Genomic DNA, 18,498 nt, shown 5'->3' on the forward strand with positions numbered 1-18,498 from the left:
TGGCATCTCCCCTTCTCTCTCTTTCTCCCATTTTTGTCATGTGATGGCCCTGCTTCCCCTTTGCCTTCTGCCATAATTATAAGCTCCCTGAGGTCCTTACACCAAGTAGATGCTGGTGCCATATTTCCTGTACAGCCTGCAGAATTTTAAGCCAGTTAAGTCTCTTTTCTTATAAATTACCCAGTTTCAGGTATTTCTTTACAGCAGAGCAAAAACCATCTAATGCACAAATATTTTTAAATAAAATTTTTTTGTATAAATTTAGAAGACACAGTGAAGTTTTGATACACAGTTATATTGCATATGGTGAAGTCTGAGTTTTAGTGTAACCATTACCTGAATAGTGTACATCGTACACATTATGTAATTTTTCATCCCTTACCCACTTCCCACATGTATGTTTTAAAGTTTCCAACTCTATTATTCCACACATTATGTCCATGTGTACACATTATTTAGCTCCCACTTATATGTGAGAATATGTGGCATTTGACTTTCTGTTTCTGAGTTATTTCACTTACGATAATGGCCTCAATTCCATCAATGTTGCTGCAAAAGATAAGATTTTATTCTTATAAAACTAACAAGTAGTATTCCTAAAGCATATATATATATATATATAGAAACACATACATATATACATATTTTCATTATCCAATCACGCATGGATGGACATTTAGGTTGATTCATCTTTGCTATTGCAAATACTGCTGCAATAAACATATGATCACAGGTATCTTTCTAAAATCATGATTTATATTCCTTTGGTTAGATATACAGTCGTGGGATTGCTGGATCAAATGATAGTTCTATTTCTAGTTCTTTGAGAAACCTCCATAATGGTTTTCATAGAGGTTGTATTAATTTACATTTCCACCAACAGTGTATAAGCATTCCTTTTCTCTGCATCCTCACTAACATCTGTTGTTGTTTAACTTTTAAACAACAATCATTCTGACTGGTGTAAGGTAATATCCCATTGTGGTTTTAATTTGAATCTGTCTGATGATTAATAATGACCGTTTTTTCATATGCTTCTGGCCATTTGTATATCTTCTTTTGAAAAATGTCTATTTATGTCCTTTGCCCTCTTTTGATGAGTTTTGGGGATTTTTCTTGTGGAGTTGTTTGAGTTCTTTCTAAATTTTGGATGTCAGGCTGCCGATGCATGCATTGTTTGCAAATATCTTCTCTCAGTCTGGAAGTTGCCTATTCACTCTGCTGATTATTATTCTTTGTAGTGCTAAAGCTTTTTAGTTTAATTAAGTCCTATTTGTCTCATATTAGATTTGTTTCTTGTGTTTTTGAGGCCTTAATCATGAATTCTTTGCCAAGGCCAATGTGCACAAGGGTTTTTCCAAGGCTTTCTTCTAGTATTTTTATAGTTGGGGGGTCTTTTAAGTCTTAAACTCATTTTGAGCTAATTTTTGTATATGATGAGAGATATGGGTCCAGTTTCATTCTTCCACATACAAATATTCAATTTTCCCAGCATCATTTATTAAATAGGTTGTCCTTTCCACAGTGTATGTTTGTATTGACTTCGCTGAAGATCAGTTGGCTGTAGTTATGTGGCTTCATTTCTAGGTTCTCTACTCTGTTCCATTGATTTATCTATTTTTATTACAGAACCATGCTGTTTTAGTCAATATAGGCTTCTAGTATGATTTCAAGTCAGGAAATATGACATCTTTAGCTTTGTTCTTTTTGCTTAAGGTTGCTTTGGTTATTCAGGTTCTGTTTAGGTTACCTACAAATTTTAGTATTGTGTTTTCTAATTCTGTGAAAAATAATGTTGCAAGTTTGATAGGGGTTGCATTAAATCTGTATATTTCATTGGGCAGTATGGTAATTTTAATATCATTAATTCTTCTGATACAGGAGCATGGAATGTGTTTCCACTTGTTTATCTACGGTGTTTTTCTTTAGTGTTTCATAGTTTTATTTATAGAGCTCTTTCATTTTCTTGTTAAATATACTCCTGTGTATTTTATTCTTCTTAGAGCTATTGTAAACAGGATTCAGTTTCTGATTTACTTCTTGGATTGATCATTATTGATATATAGAAACACTGCTGATTTTTATATGCTAATTTTGTATCCTAAAACTTTACTGAATTTATTTATTAAATATAGGAATCTTTTCAGGGTTTTCTAGGTATAATATTATATCATCAGCAAACAGAGATAATTTATTATTTTAAAATTTGGATGCCTTTTATTTTTCTCTTGCCTGACTGCTCTGGTTAGGACCGCTAATTCTATTTTGAATAAGAGTGGTGAAAGGGGGCATTCTTGTCATCTTCCAAACCTTAGAAGGAATATTTTCAGCTTTCCACATTTATTATGATGTTACATATAGGTTTGTCATACATGGTTTTTGTTATTTTCAGGTATGGTCCATCTATTTTTAATTTGTTAAAGATATTTATCCTGAAGAAATACTGAATTTTATCAAATGCTTTGTCTACATTGAGATGATCATGTGGTTTTTATTTTTAATTCTGTTTATGTATAAATCACTTTTATTGATTTGCATATGTTGAACCATCTTTGAATCTCTGGAATAAATTCCACTTAATTATGTTGTGTCTCTTCTTATATTCTGTTGAATTCCATTTGCTGTTATGTTTTGAGGATTGTTGCATCCATGATTATCAGCGGTATTGGTGTGTGGGTTTCTTCTTTGTTGAGTCCTTGTTAGCTTTCGTGTCATGGTGATACTGGCTTCATAGAATGAGTTAGGGAGAATTCCTTCCTCCTAAATTTTTTAGTAGAAATAATAACCAAGGGATAATCCAGGCATTTATTACTCCCATCTAGTAATAGAAAATCACCATAAATGTGGTAGGATCTAGCAGCCCCCTGTAAAAGAGATCCAACCCCAGGCCAGTTAAGTAGCTGAGACAGGATAAAGATGAGGCAGTCAGCATGCAATTCATCCCATTGCAATCCCAAGCCCTGGCAGATTTGAAATTTCTGAGAATATTTCCAAAGGTGTATTTGTATAATGTTTCCAAAACCAGTGACTTCAAATCTCCTAGAAGATAATTTAGATGTGTTAGAAGCACAAGTTCAGAGCCCTGGTGATAGTCAACAAACACAGGACCTGGCCATCTGCCATGCTATTCTACCACCCAGCCATGCTGTCTCTGGAACCTGAGGAACAGTCCAACTCTAATTCCCTCTGCAATCTGAGAGCTCTATTCAGCCTAATGAAGCAGAAGATGCAGCTGTAAGTTATGAAGAGCCTACACACACTGTATTAGTCTGTTCTCATGCTGCTAATAAAGACACACCCAAGACTGGGTAATTTACAAAGAAAAGATGTTTAATTGACCTACAGTTCAGCATGGCTGGGGAGGCCTCAGGAAACTTACAATCGTGGGGGAAGGTGAAGGAGAAGCAAGGCACCTTCTTCACAAGGCGGCAGGAAGGAGAAGTGTAAGCTGAGGAAATGCCAGATGCTTATAAAACCATCAGATCTCATGAGAACTCACTCACTATCAGGAGAATAGCATGGGTGAAACCACCCCCATGATTCAGTTCTCTCCTACAACATGGGGGGATTATGGGATTACAATTCAAGATGAGATTTGGATGGGGCAGAGCCAAACTGTATCATACACACAGACACACACACACACACACACACACACACACACCCGCACACACAAATCCATATATGATCATGTATAAACTGAATTCTCACCTGCCTTCCCTTAGGATATGAGCAACATGTCTTCCAAGCAACTCATTTAGAACATGGTATGCAATGATTATGAGCAGGAACTTTGAAATCAGATAAAACTTGGTTTAACTTCCAGTTTTGCTATTTACTAGCTGTTGATGCTCAAAGCAAGTTATTTAGACTCATTAATCTCAATTGCTTCTTCTATAAAATAGTAATTATAACAACAGTAATAGCTCCTTCATAGGATTATTATGAAGATTAAATGAGATCTTATATGTAAAGTCTATGGTAAGAACTGGATGTTAGTTTTTATTAATGAATTTTAAAAGTTTAAGTATAATTAAGGACATGGTAAGCCACTGATAAAATATATATTTTGCACCAGGGACCACTCTGTTGAAGAAACACTGAACCACTTAGTATTTAATACAACATTATTTATCCATCTATTCATGAAACATAAATTTATTGAGTACTTGCTATATGAGAGGATAAAATGACAATTGAAAGACTCTTTTTTTTTAAGAAGCATATAGTAAAAAGATAGAGACATACATAGCTAATTACAATGCATGATATTACTACCATAAAAGTATTATAAATTAAATTCTAGGCGATTTTGAAGGAAAGATAAATTGATTTCTTTAAAGAGTTTTAGGAAGTCTTCTTAGAGAAAGTGACGTGGATGTAGAATTTTGAAAACTACAACAGGAAAAAGAGAAAGGAAGTGAGGGCACTTTAAAAAGAAGAAACAATATAAAGAGTTAAATATATATTATAGTTTGATCAGTAAGTAAGCATTATTTGCAAAATTTTCTCTTTCAGTGGGTTACCACTAAGTCATTCAGAAGACTAACAGAATATTTCAACCCTAAGTGCTTCAGAAGAATTTCATTTTCTCCTTTTCCTGAAGCCAGTTTCCCCTCCACCCTTCCCCCAACAAACATATAAAATTTCAAATAGATATTAACACAGAGCCCTGATTCTAACGCTACAGTAGCAAGAAGTTATAAAAACTTAAAAAGAAACTTATTACATTCCGTTTTGAAATGTAGGATGGAAACATATAATTTATTCACAAAACAATTTATTTTTTAAAAAAACTTGAACCTAGTCCTTAAAAATCTAATATAGCAGCTGTTGAGAAAAATGACAAATATTGTACTTTAATTTTTGGATATATTCTTCTATACATTATCAAGAAAAATGACAAATACTGTAATTTTGGGATATACTGTTTTATATAATGTAATTTCAGTTTCTAAAGCCTCTTGTGGATGTAGAAAGTACATTGCTCACTCTTTGATATACACCCTACTCACTACTTAAAATAACTGGATTTCATTTTTAAGATATAATGCTGAAGTAAACCTCATGTCTCTACAGACATTTTCTATTTTGTACCCATCAATTCCTGAAATGTCTCATTTCTCTTTAAATGCACTTTATAGTGAAAGGGTACCATACTGTATCCAAAGTTGCTCTAGAATTATTCACATTTTTCTTGCCAGCTATTATGACATGAATATAGATTGTTAGGCTACTTATACAAGAAATAATACATATTCCAGGTTTATATTCCTGTATAAAAAACTACACCAAAACTTAGTGACTTAAGGAAACAATTTACTATCTTCTCTTACAGTTCTGGGAGCTAATGGGCTCAGTTGAGCAGTTCCTATTTAACATGCTTCATAAAGTTGCAGACAAATATAACTGTGGCTAGAGTCACCCGAAGGCACCTTTACAAATACATCTGATGCCTTGGCTGAGATGGCAAGAATAGCTGGGTGCTGGTCAGCCTGTCCCTTTCCCTGTCTCCCTCTCCCTACTTAAACTCTCCTTCTCCTGTCCTTCTTCCCTCTCCCCTTCTGCAAGTAGCACCTCCTCGCCCCAAGTCACGTGGCTTCTCCATATAGTTAGTTTGGTTTTCCTCTTAGTCCAGAAAGTCTCTAGATAGTTAGACTTCTTACATGGTAGTTGACTCCTCCAAAGAAAACATTCCAAGTTGCTAAAAAGAAACTGCAAGGCTTTTGATTTGCTAACTTCAGAAGTCTCAGATTGTCACTCTATTGCATTCTATTGGTCAAGCTGGTCACTAAGGTCAAGAAAAGGGATGTTAACCCCCACCGCTCAATAAAAAGTGTTTCCAAAAATTGTGGCTATCTTTAATTTCCCAAGATGCCTATCCAAAAATAGAATATTGCCAGATTTATTTAAACTTTTTCTTCTTCTATAGTGAAAAGAGACCAAGATTAGCATAAAACTCCTAAACTCACACTACATTCATTAGTTAACTAATTTGTTAATTGTTTTCTACTTAGTAACTAAGAAAAAAACATATAGCAACAAGTATAAAATTTTCTTCTTTGCTCGGTTTGGCTTAATGACAAAAATATTCTTTAGAAAATATTTGAAATAACTATCAAGAGTGTGCTCTACAGGTGATTAGCCACTAATACAAAAGTCAGTAATCTGCCAAGAATAAGTGATCTCAACCACTTTGAATCCCACTTCAATTTGCCTCTTACCTCATCAGGAGCATCAAAAAGCTGCAAAGTGCATTTCTGAGTGTGTAACACTCTCAAAAACATGCCAGCCGCTACACCAATTTCAAATGGAACCACCCTACCTCTCATACTTTCAATGTTTTGGCATGTTTGGCACATCCATCTTCATTATAGCTGAAGAGCTATCACAGAAACATGACTCCAGAGAAAGATATATTTGAAGCTAAGATAATATTTTACATGATACAGCCAAATTCTCATCTACAGATTGGTAATGAGAAACTGTGTTCTCCTCAGGGCAGCTAGAAGAAAGGCTAATTTCATTAAATAGAGCAGCTGTGTTACTTCTAGGTCTCTCTTTCCTGCTCGATAAAAAACTTAATGACTTGAAAAAACAATCATTTTACTATACCACACAAATCTCTAGAACAACATTTTGGGTAGGGGTCAACTGGACAACTCTGCTCTACACAGTGGTGACTGTGGTCACTCAGCAACATCCAGCTGGGGCAGGGCTGGGCTGAAGGGTCCAAGATAGCTTCACTCACATGCCACTTGAATGTGACCACCCTCTACCCATGTTTACACAGGTAAAAACATAATTTTTTTATGTTTAATTTACCACAAAGCTCATGAGAAGGCTGACAAATCTCTGGCCTGCAGGTCCTTAAAGAGTTAACTCAAAGCCAGATACCCAGAGGAGACTCAATTAATGTGAATTAGAAGCAACAATGAACCAAATTCACAGATAACATATCTTACACTACATTGAAAAAGTATAATCCAGAAATATTAAGTGTGAAAAAGTTTCTCAATTACAGTTAAATCAGAATATTTTAATATGTAAAGGCAGTGAATGGAATGTTAAAAAAAAATGAATGTCACACAATTTCTATAAATTAGGTGGTGGGGGACACCAGTTATAATCCATGCATCCCTATTCAAAAAGAAGCTACTTGTTGAAACAAAATATTAATTTAAGTGTTTTTTTTTTTTTTTGAGGGGGGCATGGTTTTTCTCTTCCAAAAACTGAAAAAATAAAATAAAACATATATGTTATGCCTGCTTTTCAAAGCAAACCTTAGGTCTCATTTGAATTGTTTCCTAATGCTCTATAAAGAGACATGTGAGGCAATATACATTCTCCCATAGATGAATAACGTAACCCTTAGGTTAGGAAGGTCTTTCACAGTCTAACCTAACACCACTTTCCCAGGTTCATTTATCGCTGGTTTCTTCTCAAAGGCTACTTCTAGTCAAAGACCACCATAAGCACACCTGGAATTGACAAGCGGAGTTTATTATTCATTGCAGTGAGAGACCACATACTATGAGGAACTATGATGTCTGAGGGTTTTCTGTAAAATATCAGAAAATGCTTATTGGATTTGGGATTTTTTTCCCCCCGAATTTTGGCTATCTTACTAAATCTCAGTAGGAAGAAAGGTTAGACCAAGGCTAAGACTGTAATTGGTAAAGAAGCAGAAGTCATCATATTAAACCAGATAGGGTGATGTTTGGTCATTTTTGTGGCTTGGACAATGTTTTATCTGTGTTCAGGTATGATTACACAGTGATCATATTCTTTTCTTGATGAACACTGTCAGAGTGGCCTTGTTGGATGCGAATGCTTGCTGAAATTGTGTGCCTTCATCTGGAGGACACCAGTTCCTCATCCAGGATAGCTCCAGGCTGCTTTTCTCTTCTACTCTCCACACATGCTGTACTCATATCAGCCTTGAGTTTTCTTTGCCCTTTGTTCTTCATTCTGTTCCCTTTATCGTTCGTGATTATTCCCTTAGCACTTCAGTTCAATTTTCTTTGAAGTCCTTTGTGCTGCATATTGTTTGGTTACTTATGTTTATGCTTTGTTTCCTCAGCTAAGATCATAGCACATATCTCTCAGCATTAGCAAGAGTCCTGGAAATCATTGACATCTAGCATATGCTTTATGCAAAAAAGAAAAGGGATGGGTTTCTTCTTCTGCGCAACAGACTAGAGTACACAGGTGAAACTGCTTAACTTGATTCAATAAAGTCATTTCTGTTAACCGGCCCCAAGAATTCTAGCCCTAAGCCTGGCGCGAAACTACATTTCCCACAATCCTTCGGGGCCGATAAGGGGCCGCAATGATCTGAACTACAATTCCCACAATTCAAGGAGATCTCCGCTGTGACGCGCTTCCTCAAGGCTCCGCCCCATTTCCCATCTTTCCTTTCAGTCCGTGCGCACAGGGGAACAAGGTCGTGAAGGAAAGGTTTTGGTGAGGTGCCGCCATTTCTTCCGTCCTCGGTCTCTGCGCCTTTCGCAGAGCTTCCAGCGGCGCTATGTTGGGCCAGAGCATCCGGAGGTTCACAACCTCTGCGGTCCGTAGGAGCCACTATGAGGAGGGTCCTGGGAAGGTTAGTGTGTAAGGGGATCGGCTTTGTTGGGGGAGGGGAGGCTTGGCTGTGGCTTGCTCACCTGCAAGCCGCCTCCGGGCTGTGGAGATGGAGATGTTAGTCAGGAACCGGGCAGAGACCCGGGCTAGCATTCCACTTACCTCAGGGGCCAGTGTGGAAGCTGGAGACCTCAGCGCGTAGCAGCGAAAGGAATAGACAGGTAGATCCGGAAGCCCTGCCTCCGTCAGCCGCCTGACGCCCCCTCCCCCGCCCCGCAGAAAGCCCTCGGATGGCTCCGGAAAACCGAGGATGCAGGTGCTGTGGCTTAAAGCCGAATTGGAGGTCATCATATCCGAAATGAAGGTCATTGGGAAATCATGAGGAAATTTGGCCCTGTGGTTATGGATCAAGCTTTTTAAACTAGTTGGCAGAGTTAGCGGTATTAATTCTTCTCTGTTAAGGCTGGTGTCAGGTGTAAATAATTTAAAGCAGATAGCAGTAATAACTTCGGAGGATCACACGAGGCCTAGTCGTAAAGGACAAAGAAGGTGCTTCTCAATGGAAAAACAAACTCTGGGCCGGGTGTGATGGCCCACGCCTGTAATCCCAGCACTTTGGGAGGCCGAGGCGGGCGAATTACCTGATGTCAGGAGCTCGAGACCAGCCTGGCCAACACGGTGAAACACTGTCTCCACTAAAAAGTACAAAGAAATTAGCCTGGCGTAGTGGGGTGTGTCTGTATTCCCAGCTAATTCGGAGGCTGAGGCAGGAGAATCGCTTGAACCCGGAAGGGAGGTTGCCGTGAGCAGAGATGGCGCCACTGCACTCCAGCCTGGGCGGCAGAACGGGACTCCCTCCCAAAAGAAAAAAAAAAAAACTGTGTTGCGCTTAACATTGCCACGTATCTTCTTATAAAGTGACTACTTAGGACAGTAGTGTTTTCGATTATCTGAAATAAGAAACTTCTCACCATTTGGTATGAGTCCTTAAGACCATTGCCTAGTGCTTAGTAAAGCCAGGTTATTTCTTAGCTTCTAGTGGTGTATGATGAAGATCATAGAATTTGAACGATAAATGTTCAAATTAAAAAGATACTAGCATTTATGGCATATATAACCTGATGATGTAAAACACGTAACTAGCATTTCCTTTATACTTGCATTTTGATTTATTAAGCAGATGATCTAAGGTTTTTTTTCTATTACTTTCTTTTTCCAACAGAATTTGCCATTTTCAGTGGAAAACAAGTGGCGATTACTAGCCATGATGTGTTTGTACTTTGGATCTGCATTTGCTACACCCTTCTTAATATTAAGACACCAACTGCTTAAAAAATAAGGATGTTTCAGCTCAGCCATTTAACAGGTAGTTAATGGGTTTCTAAACTTTGTAAAACAGTGCATTTATTCAGGAGCCTCTTCCCCCTCACCCATAACATGCACACAAATAGATTGTATAGGGCTGATGCCTGAGGTTATGTGTAGATGTGACTGGCATTGGCAGAGACTGGCTGTAAACCTATATACAGATATTTCAATAATCAGTAATGGCCAATGTTTATTGAATACTACTACTTACCAGGTACACTTTACATCACTATCTCATGTGGTTCCCTAGCTAGCTTGTGAGGTGGATGATAGTAACCCCATCCGAGACACAAAGATGTTAAGTTGTTCAAGATCTCATAGCTAGTAATGGTGGACCCAGACTTTTGCCCAGGCAGTTTCTTGTTCCAGAGCTCACACTTTTAACCAAGTAAAGCTCTGATAAGCTGATTAATGTTATTCTATCTTGAACACTGTTACTAGAACAGTGGCTGAGGACGTGTCTTTTGAAACACTATAAACTTTTCCATTCCTTTTAGAAAGTGGTCACTGTGGTCCCAGTTCTTAAAATCTAGGCTTACAGTTCTTGTTTAAGTTGTGAAAAACCCCTGAAGATAAAGAAAATCCTTCTAGTGCTCCTTGATATATAAGTCCTAGATAATGATGCAATTGTAAATCTGTGCCACACCAACTCGGCAGTGTTGGGAAACTCAAACTTGTGAACATCCTTATCTCATTAAGGCAGTGGCTTTTACATGAGAATGATTTTACAACACTATGGAGCATTTGACAGTGTGAGACATTTTTGATCGAACCAACTTGGGGGCAAAATACCAGTGGTGCTGAGGTTGAGAAGCCTTGTGTCAAGGGGATATGCTATTGCATGCTCAAAGGAGTTTTTCGTATTGGGAGGTTAGATTTCCTGTGTGTGGATAAAATATTTATTTAGTTTAATTGTGATCAAATTTTCTCAGAGTAATACTAGAGAACACTGGGATGATTGGAAAGACTCTCATAGTTTGGAGGGAGAATAACTTACCCAAACTGTTAACGTGGAAAGGTTTTGGTGCATGTGATGAAGCAAATCAGTATGAATGATGTCATGATACTGTAAACGCTTTCTGATGTGCCACTCAAACTGACAGAAAATACTTTAATCAAACTACATGATTTCTGTTACATGAATGGGATTTTTAAAATGCCATTAATTTTTGTTTTTATTTTGCAGATATGAAGAACATTTTAAGAGGTGCAGTCTCTGGAAAATGGATCAAACTCACATGGCATACTAGATATGTGTGTAAATAAACTTATGACATGAATGCTTAATGCCTCTTTTCTGAAATAAGGGATGTAATAATTGACAATTTGCCTACTTTATTATTTGGGTAATAGTCAAGCTTTACTCTTTGTGATTCAGATTATTTAATGGTGTTAAACTGAGTGTTATATTAAGGGAAATACAAATTGATCTTAGCTTGCCCTGTGGCTTTTTGTTTTTTTTTGTTTTTGTTTTGTCATTAACTTGGAGGAAAGAATACTTATGCTCTTGCTCTTTACTTTGATATGGTAAAAAAAAATTTCCCCATGAACATTAGGAAAACGATTATTAATCAGATATTTAGGAGCTTCATTTTTATTTTCTTCTAGACCAGTAACCTAAAACAGAAATGTTTGCCTCACTAAGTGTTCTGGTGACCAGTAAGTCTATTTAGCATGAATAAAAGAATATTTGAAATGGAATGTAATAACATGTAATATGTAGTGTAGGAAATACTCCCAGTATATTCTGTTGCATTGACTATCATATAGCGTCAAAGCCTGACTATCATATAGCCTTTTATCCCATAAAAGTTAGTTCTGATTACTAATTTTATATGTGAATTGAATTTATAAGTAGTGAAATGCTGCTTGCCATTTAAAATGTGAGAAATCATTACACTCCAGGCTTTTCGTAAGATGTGGGACAGTAATCAGCTACTGAATATTTTCATCTGCTCACTGTTAAAATACCACTGGTGTTAAAATCCTATAAAGGAGTCTGCAAACTGGTAGTCTGTATGGTCTCCAGACTTTGGTGAAAGGGTGGTGCTTTGTTTTTAAACCAACATTCAAAAAAACAATATTTCCATAAAAGTATATTTCTGGATTTTTGAAAAATTACTCTGAGTGGTTCTACATCTCTTCATTGAAGAAAATAGCTGCCTTGGCCATTCCCCAGCATATCATAGGATTTCTTACATGGCCCTTCTGTACAACTACTGATTTGCTAAAACGTTACATTTTTATTTTTCTGTTTCTCTTCTAGTGCTCACTTTAGGCTCTTCAACAGTCACCTGACAACTACTTTACGTGACTTTGCTCAGATACTGCTGTACACGTGTGTCATTGTTTTTTGATTATTCAGTGCTAAATCAGGTACCATGTAGTGAGTTTCTCATATGGAATGTAAAGGTTTTTTATCTTTGGAAAAAGTAGAAGTGACCGAGTGCCATTGTTCACACCTGTAATTCCAGCACTTTGGGAGGCCGAAGCAGGGGGATCATGAGGTCAATAGATCCAGACCATCCCGGCCAAAATGGTGAAACTCATCTCTACTAAAAATACAAAAAAAAATAGCTGTACGTGGTGGCATGCACCTGTAGTCCCAGCTACTCAGGAGGCAGAGGCAGGAGAATCATTTGAACCTGGAGGCAGAAGTTGCAGTGAGCTGAGATCGCGCTGTTGCACTCCAGCCTGGTGACAGAGTGAGACTCTGTGTCAAAAAAAAGTAGAACAAGAGTAAGAGTTCAAGGTTTGTTAAATGATTTTGGTTTTCCTGGAAATTATAAGGCTTACCTCATTGGATTGTTGAGATCCAATAAGTTATGTAAAAACTTCTCACAAGTCCTAAATGAATACGAATTTTTTGGAGAGGAGGTTAAAATATATTAGGAATCAATAGTAATAGTTTGGGGTAGCCACATCTAGGCATGAGTGAGAGAAAACTTCCCCTGCCTGTCTCATAATAGAGATTGTGCCATCCCCATAAAAAGGCTTCAGCAGGCTGGCTGATAAGTGCATAAGTTTATTGTAAGTGGTAGAGGCTGTATAACTGCTTAGTTTCTGTATTAGGGTTCTTTAGACAAACAGATCGAAAGGATGCATATAGAAAAATTTAAAGTTGTCTCTTCCAATTCTGGAGGCTTGGTGGGTTGAAAATACGGGTATGCCAGCGTGCTGGAGACCCAGCAAAAGCAGTCTGCTTGCAGAATTCCTCCTTGGGGCAGGTCAGTCTTTGTTCATTAAGGTTTTCAACTAATTCAAGAAGCTTAGCCACATGATAAAGAGGATCAGCTTTACTCAAAGTCCACTGTCTTAAATGATAATGATTCAAGAAACACCTTCACAAAAATATCTACAGGATTATTGATTCAAATATTTGAGCACACTGTGCCCTTGCCAAGTTGACACAAAATTAACCATAACAGTAGTTTTTCTATTTCCCTAAACTGGTTCAATTCAAGCCAATATTTAAAATCAGGAGGTCTCGATACAAGTCCAGATTCTAGGTGAAAAAAATTTAGACTGGATGAACCCACAAATACTCATGTCAAACTAATTGGGACCAAGTAAAAAGTTTGTACTTTTTGCAGTTGCTTCCCTAACTCACCAGAATACCGTAATAGGAATTTTGATCAGAATCGAAGCCACTGTCATTGCTTTCATAATTAAGCCATGGCCACAAAAAGAAAGTAATTCAAAATGTCTTAGGTTTTGCTGCAGAGACCATAGGCGTTAAGAATGCGGGCTCAGAACTAAGACTTGGCTGGATTCAAAGCCATATATTCCTCATCTTCGCCAATCTGTACCTTACTTTCCTGATACGTCAGACAATATCTAATTTAGTGTAGTTGTGAAGATTAAAAATATAGCCTGGGCACGCTGGCTCACGCCTGTAATCCTAGCACTTTGGGAGGCCAAGGCAGGCGAATCACGGGGTCAGCAGTTCGAGACCAGCCTGGCCAACATGGTGAAAACCCGTCTCTACTATAAATAAAAAATTTAGCAGGGTATAGTGGCGGATGCCTGTAATCCCAGCTACTCAAGAGGCTGAGGTTGGAGTGAGCAGAGATCGCACCACTGCACTCCAGCCTGAGTGATAGCAAGACTACGTCTCAAAAAAAAAAAAAAGAAAAGACGTCTAAATTGAGAAATTAGAGGCACATTTCCTTAGGCTTCTAGTGTTTAATTGAAACGAAATGAATGAAGTACAATGGGCATTGTGTAAGTTAAATATCATAGAGCAGTTCTGCAATAGTTAATTAGTTAATAGGTTGGTCATCTGTGCTATAGATACTGTGTCTCTCAAAGTGATGCCAGAATGATAGTGCTAAAATGCAAGTCATCATTTTACTCACTGTAAAACCCCTCACCATGACATTCAGTCACTTCCCTATAGTTTCGGCCTCATCCCAGTCATGTCACACAATTTTATGTACCACCTCCGTGTCTTAATTTAGCTCAGGTGCCACCTACAAAGCCTCACCTTTTTATTTTTTTTAAGAGATAGGGTCTCGATTTGTCACCGAGGCTGGAGTACAGTGGCACAATCATAGCTGGCTGCCACTATGCAGGGGATCTTCTTACCTTGGCCTCCAGAGTAGTAGGGGCTACAGGTGCTTGTCACCATCCCTGGCTGATATTTTTATTTTTTGAGATGAGTCCCGCTGTATTGCCCAGGTGGGTCTCATGCTCCTGACCACATTCACTCCTCCTTTGAGGGATTATAGGCATGTGCCACCACACCCAGCCTTGCTGATTTCTCCTTATTATCTTTAACACTCCACATAAATATCTAACACCTTGTTAACAGCCTTGTAATTCAGCAGGTACTGTAATTACTGATTTGTTCATCTACCTTCCATACCAGCTTGTGGTCTTTCTGAGCCCAGAGAAACTTCTTCACGTATCCTGCATCTATAATTTAGTTGGTGATCCATGAACACTCTATTCAATTAATCCTTTCAATAATCAGAAGCCAAAAATGATAAAAATTACCTAAAAAGAACGAATTCTAGGCCTCTTAACACACCAAAATGTGTTGCCATGCTTTAAGAGTAAAAATGAATTTTTCTTTGATAGTTGGACATTGGTTCTCCCACCAAATATAAATGTATTGAAATAATCCAGTTGTTGAAAAAAAATGAGTTTAAATTTGCGCCAAAATGTACCGCAATTATGGCACCACTGTTTAGTCCATCTGATATTTTTCTTTTCTTTGCAGACAAACCTTTAATGAAAGAAAGGGTTGATATACATTCTGGAATAGCTCTTTATCTTGTTTCAAACCAGCGTTTTAAGAAGCACTGGCTTAAAGAATTGGGGAATTTTTTTTTTTTTAAATCTTGTATAACAAAAGATGGAGCTCAGGAATTTTAGGGCCCTCCAAGTTCATCAGCCCATTTTTCCTGAGCCATTGCTTTCATCGTCATAAGATGGTTGCTGCAGTTCCGGGCACGCCATACAGACCTGACAATATCCAGCAAGAAAAATTACTGTCTTGTTATTTTTTGAAGTGAAGAAAGTTTTCCTTCAGACTATCCCTCATTAGTCATTGGCCAGAAAAGTGATAAATTCACCTCTGAATATGATGGACAAGGGAATAGCATGACAATGATTAAATTTGACCAATTAGCATTTTCTCACAAGTCTTACGTGGGCAGAGTGGATACTGAAGCAAGTCAGTATTCTACCGGAAAGGGAAGAGAAAGTGGTTATTGGTTATGCAAAAGACAGTGCCTGCTGCAACTATTCTGTATACTAAACTGAAAAGATGGACTCGAATGCCATAAAATGTAAAAAGCCTTCATTTTAGTGTTTCCAATAAAGACCATAGGTCTTTAGAAAAAGCTATATAGAGTAGAGGAAAAATACTGGTTATGCTTTTTTTTTCCCCTGTCTCTTTTCAATAGAAAATATAATAGAAGTTTTTATATGATTTGTAGTCTGCCCACATCAAAACCTTTAAAAAAAAATTCATCTATTATCAAATGGTGTTTTGTTATCATAGCTATTGTACCTTTATAACCCAGAGGGAAGATAGTCACTTTCTATATATATTAATACAGTGAAGTTTTTTTAGTGAGTATATAATTTAAATAATGTGTAGTTGATTTGTGTGGTACCCACATTTCCTTCCTTAACCTGGTATAGTAGTCCTTAGGCTCTTCATAAATATGACAGCTCTATTTCTGTACACATAGGATCAAACTCTAACCCCTTTGCTTTGACAGTGAAAAAATGAGAAGTAATATGCATTACTTCTACATGAAAGCTCTGAAAGACAGTATACCCTTCATCAACTTCCCTTCTTCCTGCTACAGGGATATAGCCTTCATCAGCCTGGGTTCCTAAAGACTCTAAGTATAGCCTTTTGTCAGATGTATAGAGTGAGCAAGAAATTTTCATCTTTCTAAGCTTTGGGGTTTGGGGATTGTTTGTTACTGTAGCAAAAGTTGTCCTACCCTCAAAATACTTAAGTATTTCATATGTCCTTGAAAAGTATCACTTCTCTAAATCTCTGATTCTTCAAAGAATTGTGTTAAGTAGATGATCTTCTAAGGATTCTTGCCATTTAAAGTGGATTGTATCTACAATTACAAGTGTGAGCACCACACAAAAGCTTGACTCAGAGGTGGTAAAATCTTTTTGCACTTTTCTTGTGTGGACAGGGGTCAGAATGATGGAGGTGAATCACCTTGGGCTTTCAAAGTGGTTTTCAAAAGCTATTTTGAGCAACTACGTACTAGCCATTTCTACCTTATCTCTCATTTTTGTGGACTCTACTCACCCATTGTACACTTCTGTAAAAATTGGAAAATGAGTCTCTTCCAGAGGGGCACAACATCATGCCAGAGCATTCGTGCTTCCTTGTTGAGTACCTCTGTAACATTGTAAAACAGTACAACTCTATGTTACATTCCTGTACAGTCATCTCACCTTTGAATTTTTCATATTATTCCTACTAACATTCACTCCCTCCCCAAATTTTCCCAGCTCTAACAAAAGGTGGATAACGTAATTATTATGGGTTGAATAGGGCTCTATATTTTTTTAGAATAAGTTTTGTGTGTTTGCTGGATTCCAAACCGTTGTACTATGCTTAGTAAATCTTAAGCTTTCAACAAATATATTTAGATAGATAAAGGCATGGAAGAATACTTGTTAGATTTAATAGCATCTTCAATTTTAATAGCATTAGAAATCAGTCTAGGAAGTTCTCTACTTGATACGTCCCTCTCTAAGGAGGACCAGGAGGTGATTGTTATGTACCCACATATTGATAAATTTATCAGGGTTACATCTTAACCTTAATTTGCTTAATATTAGCAAAAATTTTTTCATTTATGTTGTGAGAGCAATTTTATGCCATCTATGAAACTGCCTAGTCTGAAATCTTTATTCATGCTCCAGCCCTCATACTAACTACCAAAACAATTGTTTGAAAGTCATTTTTTATTTTCCCCAGACAGAATATATGCTAAGTTGAACCATGTGACACTACTGATATTTCGATTTTTTTAAACCTATCAGTTGGCAATTTCTGATGGTTCAGTGGTTGTAGTTTCCATTTTCAGTTACTGGACCACCCATGGAGTTCCTTTCATCCATATATACATACCTGTTTTGGGAAACTGGATTCTACTAACAACAAAAATTGACTAATTGGGTTTTATACAGTCAGTATACCAGAACTAATTCCGCTTGATCGGGGCACCATTATTTCATTACCAATTATACAACAAGATAGTCTGAAGTTCCCGAATGTCACCTTTTCCTAACAATCTGTACTTTGGGGAATATAGTTCTGAATTACACAGCTCTGAAATCCATTATTTTCAGATGCAGAATAAAATGAGCTTACAGCAAGACTCTGTCTTGCAATGTTTTTCACTGTGGGATTTAATGTAAATTATCTGGATTTCAGAAAAGAAATTCCAAATATTTCCATGTTTTCACAGGAAAATGGAATATTCTAAATCTAAATCTCACCACATATCCTCCAAAAACATCATACTGATTGTCACCAAAAGAAAATAATTCACTCATAACCTATAACTTTAGTATAACTAGGAAATAGATTTTAAATTACCTATAAATAGGAAAATAAACACTTGAGATTAGAAGAAAAAAAAATTGTATCTAGAGCCTAAACCCAATGCAAGACAAGCAAAGGTGAGGGCAAGATGGGAATATTGATGAGGGATGCAGGGTAGGGAGAATGGGGGTGATAAATACAGATAAAAATCACGCAAAAACCAAGTGCCACTTAGAGTAAGAAAATACTGGAGTTAGTTTGAGCTCTTGTAGATGACTAATGGGGAATTGAAGGGACTTGAAAATCAATGGAGCCCAAGGTAGAAGTTTCCTAATGGTACCACTTCCAAGTAAATACAAATGTCGGGAAGATGGTGTCCTTGGTGACTTAGAGGGAAAGGAAGAAAAAAAAGGAAGCAAAAGGGGAAAATGAATATTCCTGTTAAAACAAGAAGAGGGGCCGGGCGCGGTGGCTGAGATCGCGCCATTGCACTCCAGCCTGGGTAACAA

At 37.3% G+C, this 18,498-nt stretch overlaps 1 protein-coding gene and 1 non-coding gene across 2 annotated transcripts; both read left to right on the forward strand.

Annotated features, from left to right (window-relative positions):
• Nucleotides 1-8,415: 8,415 nt before the first annotated feature.
• On the forward strand, nucleotides 8,416-11,231 carry LOC108288888 (cytochrome c oxidase subunit 7C, mitochondrial). The gene is made up of 3 exons (XM_017508075.2): nucleotides 8,416-8,605; nucleotides 9,806-9,949; nucleotides 11,138-11,231. Exons 1-2 carry the CDS (start codon nucleotides 8,531-8,533, stop codon nucleotides 9,920-9,922), a joined length of 192 nt encoding a protein of 63 aa, XP_017363564.1. The 5' UTR covers nucleotides 8,416-8,530; the 3' UTR covers nucleotides 9,923-9,949; nucleotides 11,138-11,231.
• LOC119468323 lies at nucleotides 10,976-11,038 on the forward strand. The gene has a single exon (XR_005196984.1). It is a non-coding gene; the product is annotated as a small nucleolar RNA Z39 (small nucleolar RNA).
• Nucleotides 11,232-18,498: the final 7,267 nt, after the last annotated feature.

The sequence above is a fragment of the Cebus imitator genome, unplaced genomic scaffold, assembly GCF_001604975.1.
Source record: "Cebus imitator isolate Cc_AM_T3 unplaced genomic scaffold, Cebus_imitator-1.0 Scaffold16, whole genome shotgun sequence".
NCBI classification, from domain to species: Eukaryota; Metazoa; Chordata; class Mammalia; order Primates; family Cebidae; genus Cebus; species Cebus imitator.

What these genes read in the sequence shown, in the direction of transcription:
- LOC108288888 (XM_017508075.2), top strand. Translation starts at nt 8,531, where the DNA reads ATGTTGGGCCAGAGCATCCGGAGGTTCACAACCTCTGCGGTCCGTAGG. An exon ending in ATGAGGAGGGTCCTGGGAAG is followed by an intron (nt 8,606 to 9,805) that starts GTTAGTGTGTAA and finishes TTTTTCCAACAG; the next exon opens with AATTTGCCATTTTCAGTGGA.